This window comes from Pseudonaja textilis, chromosome 2 (assembly GCF_049901715.1).
Source record: "Pseudonaja textilis isolate UNSWEBS1 chromosome 2, rPseTex1.2, whole genome shotgun sequence".
NCBI classification, from domain to species: Eukaryota; Metazoa; Chordata; class Lepidosauria; order Squamata; family Elapidae; genus Pseudonaja; species Pseudonaja textilis.
In genome coordinates, this window is record NC_141991.1 from 183,291,692 (window position 1) to 183,304,373 (window position 12,682).

At 39.6% G+C, this 12,682-nt stretch overlaps 1 protein-coding gene across 4 annotated transcripts in view; it reads right to left on the minus strand.

Annotated features, from left to right (window-relative positions):
- ADAMTSL1 (ADAMTS like 1) overlaps positions 1–12,682 on the minus strand; it is a 507,559-nt gene that overhangs the window by 253,681 nt on the left and 241,196 nt on the right. The window contains exon 1 of one of the 4 annotated variants that reach the window (XM_087926580.1): positions 170–390. The exons of the other annotated variants lie outside the window; for them this stretch is intronic. Coding sequence (XP_087782706.1) covers positions 170–226 — 57 coding nt within the window. The 5' untranslated portion in view covers positions 227–390. Of the gene's footprint in view, positions 1–169; positions 391–12,682 lie in introns of those variants that run through there. 4 annotated transcript variants of the gene reach the window in all.

A 12,682-nucleotide genomic window follows, 5' to 3' on the forward strand; every position in this document is an offset into this window, starting at 1 on the left:
TAATACCTCTCAACGGAACCTCGGGACGACTTTCCAAGAAAGCGCGTCCAAAGGTAGCACTACCCCCCCCCCCGCCTCCCCCGCAGCCTTTCCCAATACTCCGCGTTGGAAGTCCTTCTTATCTAAGCAAAGGTGCCAGAGGGTTTGGAGCAAAGCGCCTTTCTTTTACCAGAAGCAAGGAAGCCAGGAGAAGAGCGCTGGCGGTCGCCCGGCGGCAATAGTCCATGCTTGGAGCTCAAGTCGGGGCAGGAGCGCTGGGCAAAGGAAGGCGATCGCCGCCGCCGGCCGGCCGACGACTCCGCGCCCCGCGCTGCTTTGCGACGGGCCAAGCGGGGAGCTCTTTAAACGCTTCAGCCGCTGCGGCCGATCGGCTTCCCCGTCAGCCCCGCTCGCTCAAACGCTTCCTGCCTGGAACTGGGCGAGCGGGAGGTGGTTTTGGGAGGGTGCGGGGCGGGGGCGGGGGGAGCCGATCCGCACGGAATCTATTTTCCGAACAGGCAGCCAGCCAATCAGGGCCTCGGCTAATCAGACATGCCGGATAACAAAAGGGGGGAAAAGGGGGTCCCGGCGAAGGATAAACGGGAGGAGGGCGGAGGAAGAAAAGGACCGGGCTGGGCTGGGGGAGTGAGGGAGGGAGTAAGTGGGGTGGTTAGAGGAGAGGAGCGAACTCGGCTGAGAAACCCGGCCGGATCCGATCGTTTATTTCGCCCAGCGAGAGCTGAGAGGATGTAAAAGTTGCGGGGGAGCTATTGCTTCCTTCTTCCTTCCTCCTTTTTCTTTCTCCCTCCCCTCCCTTCCTCTCTCTCCCTCCATCTCCCCTTCCCTTCCCCCCCTCCTCCCTTCCCTTTCTCTCTCCCTTCCCTCTCCCCTTCCCTTCTCTCTCCCTCCCTCTCCCCTTCCCCCTCTCCTCCCTTCCCTTCCTCTCTCCCTCCCTCTCCCTTCTCTCCTTCCTTCCCTTCCTCTCCCTCCCTCTCCCCTTCCCACTCTCTCTCTCCCTCCCTTCCTCCTCTCCCCGTCCTTCTCCCTTCCCTTCCCTCTCCCCTTCCCCTTTCTCCTTCCAGTCCTCTCTCTCCTCCCTCTTCCCTTCCCCCTCTCTCTCCCTTCCCTTCCCCTCTCCCTCCCTCCCTCTTTCTCCCTCTCTTTCTCCCCCTTCCCTTCCTCTCTCTGTCTCCCCCTTCTCCCCTCCCTCCCTCCCTCCCTCCCATTATTCCACTCAGAAGGAGACTTCATCCAGGTCAAATTAGAACGTCTGTATGACACAAGTCCATAGAAGCAGGAGATCTTCCAGTAGGGGTGGTTAAAAAATCAGTCCCTCTGTTAATGAGCTTCTGTGCTCCCTTCCTCTTTTTTTTTGCAATCATCTGGCATTGGCCAAACTGTGGCAGATTGGCTCAACCAGCCGCTGGAAACTTGCCCCAAAAGCATACACAAGGTCACTTTGTTTGGGGTTGAAAAGGATTGCCCCGCCTGCATGTGTGGATGCACGCGTGTGTGCGCTTTTAAGGGCTGGGAAGCGGAGGTTAGCTCAAAATTCAAACAGATGATCTTACTTCTTACCAGGCTGGCAGATTCTAGAGAGCCAATGGACAGTGCAACCAATTTCCCAGACAGGTGTGGCTTTCCCTTTAGGAAGAGGTCAAAAAAGTCAATATGGCAGCCACTGTAATGGTAGAAGCACCACCCTTTTTTTTAATGGAATACAACCCACGTATCAAAGGATGAGGCTTCAATCACATGGTTATGCGCCACCACGATGCAAGAGCTGTGGTGGCGCAGTGGTTAAAATGCAGCATTGCAGGCTAACTCACTGCTAGGAGTTTAATTGTCACCGGCTCCAGGTTGACTCAGCCTTCCATCCTTCCGAGGCTGGTAAAATGAGGACCCAGATTGATTTGGAGGGCAATATGCTGACTCTGCAAAACCGCTTAGACAGGGCTGTAAAGCACCGTGAAGCGGTATATAAGTCTAAGCACTATTGCTATTGCTATGTGCTATTATGGCCATCTTAAATTTTTTTGACACAACTTCCCTTCCTAGAGGAAGGACTGAGGCAAAGGTTGTAAAGCCATCTATCCTTGACAATCAGAGTGACCAACAGTGGCACACTGGTTGGGGAATCCTGGGAGTTGAAGTCCACAAGTCTTAAAATTGCCAAAGTCCTCCTGCTGTACACTTTGGCTTTCTGCAGGGAAAGAGGCGAGGGATGGATTTGGTGAACCCACTTCAACCTATCTAATTTTGTGACAGGATATCAAGAATGTAGGTCTTGCCATTTTACACCGGGCATGATTGAGGATGAAAGTACTCTAACTGGAAGTTTCCTTCTTTATTTTTTATTTTAAAATGTGATACATTTGTTTATTGATGATGATAAATATAAAAGAGATTTTCAAAGCTGCTTTATAGTAATAGAGCTGGTTTGATCTTCTGGGTAAGGCACCAGGCTAAAAACCAGGAGACCATGAGTTCTAGTTCTTCCTTAGCCATGAAATCCGGCTAGGTGACTTTGGGCCAGTCACTCTTTCTCAGCACAACTCACCTCACAAAGTTGCTGTGGGGGAAATAGAAGGACGGAGGAGTACTACCAGGGATGGGCTGCTGGGGGTTCGCAGGGGTTTGGGAGAGTCCCTACTTAAGATTCTGTGCAGTTCGGAGAACCCCCAAATTTTACCCCTGGCTAGCCCCACCCACCCCTCCCAGGACTCCCCACGTGGCCCATTTTGGATGCAGGTAAGTGCAGGGTGTGCATGGAGGCTCAGAGAGGGCGAAAAATAGGCCTCCCGGAAGTTTGGGAAGGCCAGAAACGGGCCCGCTTCCGGCTTCCAGAGAGCCTCCGGAGCCCAGGGAGGCCGTTTTTGCCCTCCCGGAGGCTTGAGGAAAGCCTCCAGAGCCCAGGGAGGGCAAAAACGCCCCCCACTATGGTGCAGGAGGCTGACTAGGCCACGCCCACCGTGGCGACATCCTCTCAGCAACTGGACAGAAAACCCTTTGCTAAAATTTTTGAAGCCGACCCCTGAGTACTACAGTAGATATGTTATCCATCTTGAGTTATTTACCAAAATAAGAAAGATGGGAAATAAATAAATTTACTACCAATTGAGCTTGATTATTGTGCTGTGGTGGCTTGATTATTGTGATGTGCTGTGGTGACTTGATTGGCAACAGTCCTGAAGTGATATTCCACTGCTTTCTTTGGGGAAATTCCCTCACCTATCCACCCTTCTCCCTTCCAGATCTTTCTTCTATGTAAATCACCAGTTCTATGCCTGCTGCTGGGTTTTTATTTCCTTTGTGATCTAATTTCCTGAGATTTGGGTTTAATGGTATTATATTTGCAGCTAAAGGTAATTTGACAGGAAAATTGGCCTGTATCAGTTCAGTTTGCTAGCAGGACTGAAGATTTTTTTTTTTTAAAGAAAAGATTGGCAGAGAGAAGCCATGTGGTAGATAAAGAGATTTATAGTTTTTCTCAATATGTATTAGCATACCTGAACACAGTTCCAAAGTTTAATTGCTATTTAGATCCTAATCCGTTACCGAATTGCGGGGATAACTTTTTAAAACATATTTTACAGTAGCCAAGTCTACTGAAAGATGTATATGGAACAGTCTTGAGGCAGAATATAAGATAAACAACTGTTTTGAAGAGAAGTGTTTATGTGGTCAAGTCTGATTCATTCATACATGCACACGGAGCAATATTATATAGCAAGCAGATCTAATTTTATAGAAACCTAGGAGAGAATAAGGTTGAGATCTGGTACTTAGGAGAAAAAGTCTTCCATGAGCTCAGGTAAATATCGAAGTAGATAGGGATTGGGTTGTCTGGTGAATCTGGAAATACACTTTTGCAAAAAACAGAAGGGAGCCTCACACGTGGAAAGGTTACAGGTCTTTCAAAGGTTGACACAACCTCAGTAGTAAGATGGAAACCAGCGTTTGTGAATAGTTGGGAAATTTTTTTTTCTTCCACTTAGAGTTGATCAGGGGCCAAGCCTGAACCCATGGGGAAGGATGAAAATGCCCATCTTAAAGGGAACAATCCGGTTTCTCATTTTTCTCCCCCCGCCTTTTTTTTTTTTAGGTATTGCTATGTAAGTCTATCTGGAAACCATTCTTCCTTTTTTTTAATAATCAGAGTTGAGGAAAAGGGAGTATGCATCTGTTCAGGGGCACTTTTTTTTCATCTGCATTTCATATGTTCTAAGATTGAGGCTATATTAAAAACAGAAGCTACAATTGAGCCATGGTCACATTAATTCTAGGAACACATTTGGCGTGCGTGTGTGTATTTGTGTGTGCGTGCGCGTGTATGTGTACATTAGTAAACTTTGCTTTGGGGTGCTGAAGTTATTTGTTGTGACAATATGAAAGAACAGCAATTCTGCAAATAGAATGGCTGTAGTAATTACTCCTTTTTATTCTAGCTTACTGATTTTAGAAATTGATTTTCTTTAACAAAATCTAACATTTGGTTACCTAAACAGGCAGGTATGTACATTCTGGGCATCGGAAGACTAGCACTCCTGCACATATTTCTAGTCATTACTAGCATGAACTGATCAAAAAGTTCTAATCCTAAAACCACACAGATAAATTCCTTTTCATAAAATTGGCTGATGCTTGCAAATAGCGACAAAACTGAGCAAAGATTTTCCTCTTCCGAGTTCCCAGCATCTGCAGCTAATTAAACTGGAATCTACATGTACACAATTTACAAGCCAATTGTTGTCCAGTGTATTAAAATCAGCGGGAATTACTACATGAAAAAAAAATATGAAGGAAGAAATGTAACAATATTTAGCAGGTTGCCAAATAGCAGAGCCTGCAGCAGTCTTTCTCTCTTACACACACACACAAATACACACAATTTGACAGCAAAATGTCTGTTATGCTTTCTATTTTTTTTTTAAAAAAGAATAGCCATTATGAACTTTAATATAACTTTGTGCAAGGCCCCCTCATTTCATCTGACTGAGATGTAACAATATCCAGACAAAAGACAATTACATCAAGAAGGGTTCCCATTTCCAGGAACCTATACCAGCAATATGTTATTATCATACCTATAACTTTCCCCTCTATTGTTTTTTCTGCTATCTGACTCAGTGCAAATAACTTTGAGTGCTCTGGTTAGAGTCCAACAGTTAAAGAACACAATCAGGATAATTTAAATTTATCCATAGTAGAACAATCAAAATGTCTGAGAATACTGCATCCAGTTTTGGTTGCCACAATATAAAAAATATGTTGGGACTCTTCTAGAGTGCGGAGGGTAACTGGAAGCTAAAACATACAAAGAACAGTTGCAGGAATTCGGTATGTCTAGTTTAATGAAAAGAAGGATGAGGGATGGCATGATACCAATATCTGAGGGGCTGCCACAAAGAAGAAGGAGCCAAGCTATTCTCCAAAGCACCTGAGGGCAGGACAAGCAGCAATGGGTGGAAATTAATAAAGGGAAGAACTAACCTAGAACTAAGGAGAAATTGCCTGACAGAACAATTAATCAGTTGAACTATTTGCCTAATGTGGCCCTCAATGAAATCGAGTTTCACACCCCTGGTATAGGCAATGAAAGACTTCCATTAAGCTCATTTTGGTGAAGACTCTGTGGTGTTTTGTGGGCAAATAACTACTGACCTCAAATACAAATATATAAGAGGCAAGTACAAATGTTATGTTGTGACATTACCAAGTAGCTTTCATCACAATTGCTGTGGATGCTCAATGTAGTGTCTGCGGGTTAAAAAAAATGCTGGCTATGTCTCCATGAACTTTTTAACCCCTATTATGCAATTAACCCAATGTTGTGGGTTAATTCATACAACGCCGAATCAGAAACTGAACTAATTACATAGGTCGGGGCTAGGCGTACAATAAGATGATACGTGGTTGGTTGGTTTGAAGTTCAGGTTATTCTGCAAACATTTTTTTGTAGAATAAAAGGATTGGTCAAAGCTAAAAATAAGTTGATACATGGCAAAGAAAGGAAACCACAGGAAAAATGTAGTTAAAGCCAAATGTGAAAGGCAACATATAAATTTCAATTACATTTTTCTGCTCAAAGTTTCCCTATAGCGGATGTTGCTTTTGATGACAAATGGGTTTTCCTCTGTTAAAACAAATAAACACTTTTTTAAAAAAGATAATGTTCCTTAAGTATCTCTTGGTCCCTTCTCATTGCTAATGCATTTGTTGCTACATGGATATGAGCCAATCTCATCTAGCCCTTAAGATTGGTAGGGAAGTAATAGACTTGGAGCTGACTTGTACTAAAGCTATTTACTCAAACACTGTCTACATCAGCAAAATGTCAAAAAAGCAAAAACATGTTGCTTATTTTATTTAGTTAAGGTTAGAGCTAGGCTTAGAGATGAGCTGGATTGGGTGTGAGATGAAGGCAACATTGTGAGTAAAGCGCATATAAGTTGGTGTTGCTAGGACATGATGCCATGACCAAAAGAAGAAATAAAATAAATTGGCAATTAGTTTTCTCTGTCTTTCTAATTGGATCCGTTTCAAGCAAGACTAAAGTAAGACAAAACAGCTTCTAGGATAATCAGGAGGCATGGATGTCACCACTAAATAACATGTCTTTTCTTTTTAAAAAATAGTTTTATTGAAGTTTTTAGTAAACATAGAAGAACTAATAGAAACTAAACTAGAATTAAAAAAAGAAAAATAGAAGAAAAGTTCAGAAGGTGCAGAAAAAAAGTTAGAAAAACAAAAAAATATTATTGCAACACAAACAATAATAAAGAAGTGGCTTCCAACCTTCATCATATGAGCATAAGCTAACATAGTAATTTTTCACCTTCTTTTAAATTTACAAAAGAAACCTCTTTTCCCCATAGGCTGATTTGGTGCCAGGTCTTTGTTGGATATAATGTTTTAATCTGTTTGGCTTTGTAGTTTTAATATTTTTAATGTTATTTTAACTTTTGATTGGGAGCCACCCAGAGTTGGTTAGAAGACGGGCGGCTATATAAATATTTCAAATGAAATTAAATAAATATATAAAATCCATACAGAATTGGGAGTTGTGTCTTTTCAGTCCTGATTTGGCAATATCGAACGGTTTACCCTGATCAAAGAGTCCCACAAAGAGGCAGTGTCCAGGATTTCTTCTCACATCTGTACCATGTCCACATCCTTTTCTTCCCATGAAGAGGCATCATCCAGAATTTTGGGTTGCAGCTCTTCCATCTATAGATCCATTTCTAGATTTGTCTTTTTGATCGTTGGTAATCTCCATGTTGCTGTTCTATAATGTCTATGTCAGGTAAAAGTTTTTTAGCGTTTTTCTCATCTTCTAAAACATTTATCCATTGAAATTGGTGTGCTATCTGAGGTATTAGTTATTAATATCTCAATCCAGCTTTCAAAAAACTCTTTAAGATAAGAAAAATGTATAGGTGCCTTAGCTATTTTAACTCTTTCTGCCTGGTCCTTCAGTTCCCTCTAGTGTCCATTTATTAACTTCAAGTCTCAGTTCCCGATATGGGTTTAGTTCCATTTCAGTTGTTTCTGAGTATATATTATTTAATTATATACTTGCTTTTCAAATCTTACAGCAAAAATAACTGGTATTCCAAATCTGTCTGGTCTCAAGGGCCATTTAAACTTTCTCGAATCTAAATCCTCCCTCCCTCCCTCCCTCTCCTCTCTCTTTCTCTCTCTCTCTCTCTCTGTGTGTGTTTTGCCAATTGTATATTATTTTAAATTCTCAAGTCTGTTTAATTTTTTTTTTAATCCAAAGAAGAAGGTAAAGCACTTTGGGCTTCAATTTAAGCTTGCTGCTTTGAAAGTCTCTATTATCCATGAAGTGGTTAAAATGAAGATTTCCAAATGTGATGGGAAAATGAGTTTGTCTCTGATACTGCTGAGGCATATTTTATATTGTTTTATGCTATTTCATGAGGAGCTGCCATTCAATGCACTCGTGGGTGATCTCCTGTTCTGTTTTTTTTTTTTCTTGATAGATTTGAAGGACCGACTAATTTATCGGTCTTTCATTCTTCACAGAAGTTGACCTCTCCAGTCATTCACAGAGACGTCTCTTCAATTAGCCACAATTCACCCTGGAAGTATTAACTCAGCAAATGTGTTCTTACATCTATTTCCTTTCATTTCCTGCTTGCAGATATTGGAACTTAAGCATACTGATTATAAGCTGAAGCTCTGGTTTGCTGTAGCATATTTATGCAATAGAGTAGAACAGAACAGAAGCAGAACAGAATAGAATTCTTTATTGTCCAAATACGATTGGATGCACAAGGAATTTGTCTCCGGTGCATAAGGTCACAGTGTAATTAGATAGATAGATAGATAGATAGATAGATAGATAGATAGATAGATAGATAGATAGATAGACAGATGATAGACAGACAGACAAACAGCAAATAGGTCATAGATCACAAATCATAGTTATAATCATTAATCATAAGTTACAAATAACAATTGGTAAATCATAAGAAACCAGCAGGAAAACATAGTAGGAAAGATGAGAAGATGAGAAAAGGTAAGAAATAAGACAGTGCTGTGGGAATTATGTGTTTAGCAGAGTGATGTCTGTCTTTGAGACTAATTATTTTGGCATGCAATGACCTATAGTGACATACTAAGGGGAGATGATGAAATAGATTATGTCGAGGATGTGAGGAGTTTATAGATATTTTCTCAATCCTCTTTCTGGTTAGTGCAGTTATACAGATTCTCAATGGAAGGCAGACTGGCTGCAATTGTTTGGGTTTTTTTTCCAGTCCTAACTATCTGTCCTGTTTGGTTGTTCTGCCTAACCAGACCTGTTTGTGAGATACAAATGACAGACTCAATATTTCCTCTGTAGAACTGTATCAGCAGATCCTTGGGCAACCTGAGCTTTCTGAGTTGATACAGGAAGAACATTCTTTGTTCTTAAAGCAGAGAATACTAATATAATGATACTAATGATACTAACAATAACAACAACAACAATAATTACTAATAATAATAATAGTATTTCTGATACATTTTTAAATGTTTAGTTGACTAAGTTTCATGTTTAATAATGAGATAATAATAAATTATTATAAAAATAATAACAAAAGCAGAGGATCACTGAACTATCTAAAGTATTATTCCCAAGTTGCACAGATCTAACCATCTTGATTAAAAAACCATGCCTTCAAATAGAAAATTGCTAGCACTGATATACTTAAAAAAGGTAAAGATTCCCTTTGCACAAACGTGCTAGTCGTTTCCGGCTCTAGGGGGCGGTGCTCATCTCCACTACAAACCCAAAGAGCCAGCGCTGTCCAAAGAAGTCTCCATGGTCATGTGGCCGGCATGACTATGAATGCTGAAGGCGCACGGAATACTGTTACCTTCCCACCAAAGTGGTCCCTATTTTTCTACTTGCATTTTTACATGATTTTGAACTGCTAGGTTGGCAGAAGCTGAGCTCTGTTACACGGCGCTAGGGATTCAAACCACCAAACTGCCGACTTTTTTGATCAACAAGCTCAGCATCTTAGCCATGGAGCCACTGCGTCCCTGATATACTTTACAAGTAAGGAAACCTATAATATAAACTTTGCAGATGATCTCTTTGAAGAGAGCCTTTTGCAGTTTATGTTTTGAAGTCTTCTTTTGGGTACGGAATGCTTTTGTGTTTAGCATATTATCTATATGGTTTTACCAGTTATGTTAATTCGTGAATTATCAATATGTTAATAAGAAATATTCACATCATATAAGTAGAAAAATATATTTTGATACGCATAAATGTGTTTAGATAAGCAGTAAATTAGGGAGGCAGACATTTTATTGATTATAGGTGTGAAAGGATTAGGAAGTAACTAGTTTGTAGGCTGAAGCTTGCTAAAATGAGTGTGAAAATATTATTTTTATTGGGAGAAAATGAGACTGGAGAAAATGAGAATAAGCATATCTGATAAATTATCCATTTCTATTTTAAATGTGCTTATGAAAATGTACACCGAATGTGAATTTTCAGTTATAAATAAATAATTGCTGAAATAAGCTGGAACAAAATATGAACAAATATAACGTTTATCAAAAAAATTACCGACTCCTTTTTTGAAATTAGTAGAAAGTGCTTGGAGCCCATATAACAATTAAACCTTCTCCCCAACCTTACCCTTCCCTGGGAATAAAACATTATGATCATACACCATTCTGACTTCAGTTGAGTATTTTTAAAAACATTCCATAATCATATGCTCTAAGAATGGAGATTTTACATCTAATTCATAAAACTCATCACATGTGGCAAAGATAATCATTTTTCACAAACAAGGACAAGCTACAAATCTAGCAAATTAGACTAGTATTAGGTATGAATTCTGTTCACACCCAGATATACACATAATGAGAAAATAGCAGTAAAGGTAATATGTACATGGGCAACACGTTAATCAAATAACTCTTCAGGTGTTCTTTTGGTTTTGGATGTGCATATTGATGGTTTGACACTGTGTGTGTATGTGTGTGTGTGTTTATAAAGAAATAATTAACTTAAATTTCAGAGGGCCAGGAATTAATACGCAATTGCTTCCTGCTATGGGGAAATCTTTCCCAAAATCTAAATATTAGAGGTCCTATTTTTAGGTGGCAGAAAAGTAAACTTTGTTTTCATGGAATGTACTTTTGTTGCAGATTTCTTTAATTCATTGCTATACTCTTTTTCTCAGAATAAACAGCAGATACTTTGCTAATTCAAAATAGATCTATTTTACAAAATTGTTTATAGCTGATTTAATTGTCCTTATTTTAAAACAGTAAAAGTAAACTCTAACTTTTCAGCTTTTTGTCCAATTCCTAATCATCTTAGGCTTCCTTTCGATTATTTGATGGGGGTAAGCTGAATAATATACAAGGTACCATCTGGCCATATCACTACAGCCTTAAGGCATTCGGTCAGCCCCTTCCCTAATAATTCCCACCCTAAAATCTTCCCCTTTTCACAACAATCATGTATTTTATCAATTAACATGTTAAACTGTTACCTTTACAATCAATCAGCCAACATAGGGGTCTCCATACTTTCCCCTCCACAATCATCCTGAGATGATGTAAGGTACCTCCTCATGGCTGACTAGGGATTCTGAATCTAGGACAGTCCAGACCTGTCCAACAGCTTCAATCAATCAATCAATCAATCAATCAATCAATCAATCAATCAATCAGAATACAAGCTGGGTGGGACATTGAAGGTCTTCTGCTCAAGCAGGAGACCCTATATCAGTTCAGACAAGTGTCTGTCCAGTCTCTTCTTAAAAACCTCCAGTGATGAATCACTCACAACTTCTGGAGACAAGCCGTTCCACTGGTTAATTGTTTTCACTCTTACTCCTTCATTCCAGGTTGCTTCTCTCCTTGATTAAAGCTACTACTTTTATGGTAGCTGACACATTAAAGTAGTCAACTGGAAAGCTGGAAAAAATCTCATGTGTAATGCTTGAAAAGTGGTTTGAAAGTTTAATGCTGGCCAAAGTACTAAAAATATTTTAAACTGCTTAAATGCACTTATAAATAAATATACGCACACAAGAAGTAAAATACAGGAAATTGTGCCATAAACGTAAACGGGCAAGCTTTTTGAGCACTTCCTGGATCCAAATAACTACAGCATGCATATGGAAAAGTTATTTGGGTAAAATGATTGAAACATGTGCTTTTTGTTTGTGCTTATTGCAAAAAATGAACTTTTGACTAAAAGTGCCTATGAATAAATACACTTAAATTGTAAGTGTACAGCAAGACTTTCAAGTTCCATATTTTTTTTCAGTACTGGTGTTTGGTCTGCAAAAATCAGTATTTTTCATAGATGAAAAATGGATGAAACAGTTTCAATGTGGTGGAAATTCAGGAAATTATTAAAGAAATCAGATAATATTCTGCTTTAGATCTGGGAAAGCAGGAAAACCCACCTTATCATCAAATAAAATAAGAACAACAAATTATTGCTGTATTTCATTGTTAATCTCTTCTTTAAAAGCTGAATAGGAATATTTATCATTTAACCTGGATTGCTGCTTTTTATCTAACAGTCTAACTGCTAATATCCTAACAGTCTAACATTCACTACCTTACAGGATTGAGTTTCTCTCATGGGAAACTATTCTTCACTAAGTTTTCAGAAAATTAGAGTTAAAATTCTAATGAAAACAGGTTTGGCTCTATCCATATGGCAACTCATATCAAGAGTGCCTTCACTTTTGGCCAGCTTGGTAATGAATACATGATGTTCTAGCTTTTATAAATATGAGGAAAGAGACCCATGACTTCAATCTTGTTTTTTTTTTATTGTGTAGCATAAAGTGACAAAAAGAATTGAGGGTTATTGTACATGACTGGATATTCAGACAAGCAAGAAGACATTTCTTTTGAATATTTGCTGAGAATCTGAACGACAGAAATAAAACTGTGCACATAATGCAGCTAAATGTGAGAGAAACAAGAAGGCCAATCATTAAGTTCGGTGGAGAAAAGTTTGATTTTAAGAATCCTATTACCAAATCATCTATGGAGCCAAGTTGATATAGAAATGCTTGTTCTTCAGTGAAATGATGGAAGGTATTGGATCTCCCCTATTCACTAGTCGTCATTGTCAAAAAGCTCTTAACACAGGAATAAAGACCTCAAAAGAAAGGCCTTTCCTCTTCCCATGGAACAT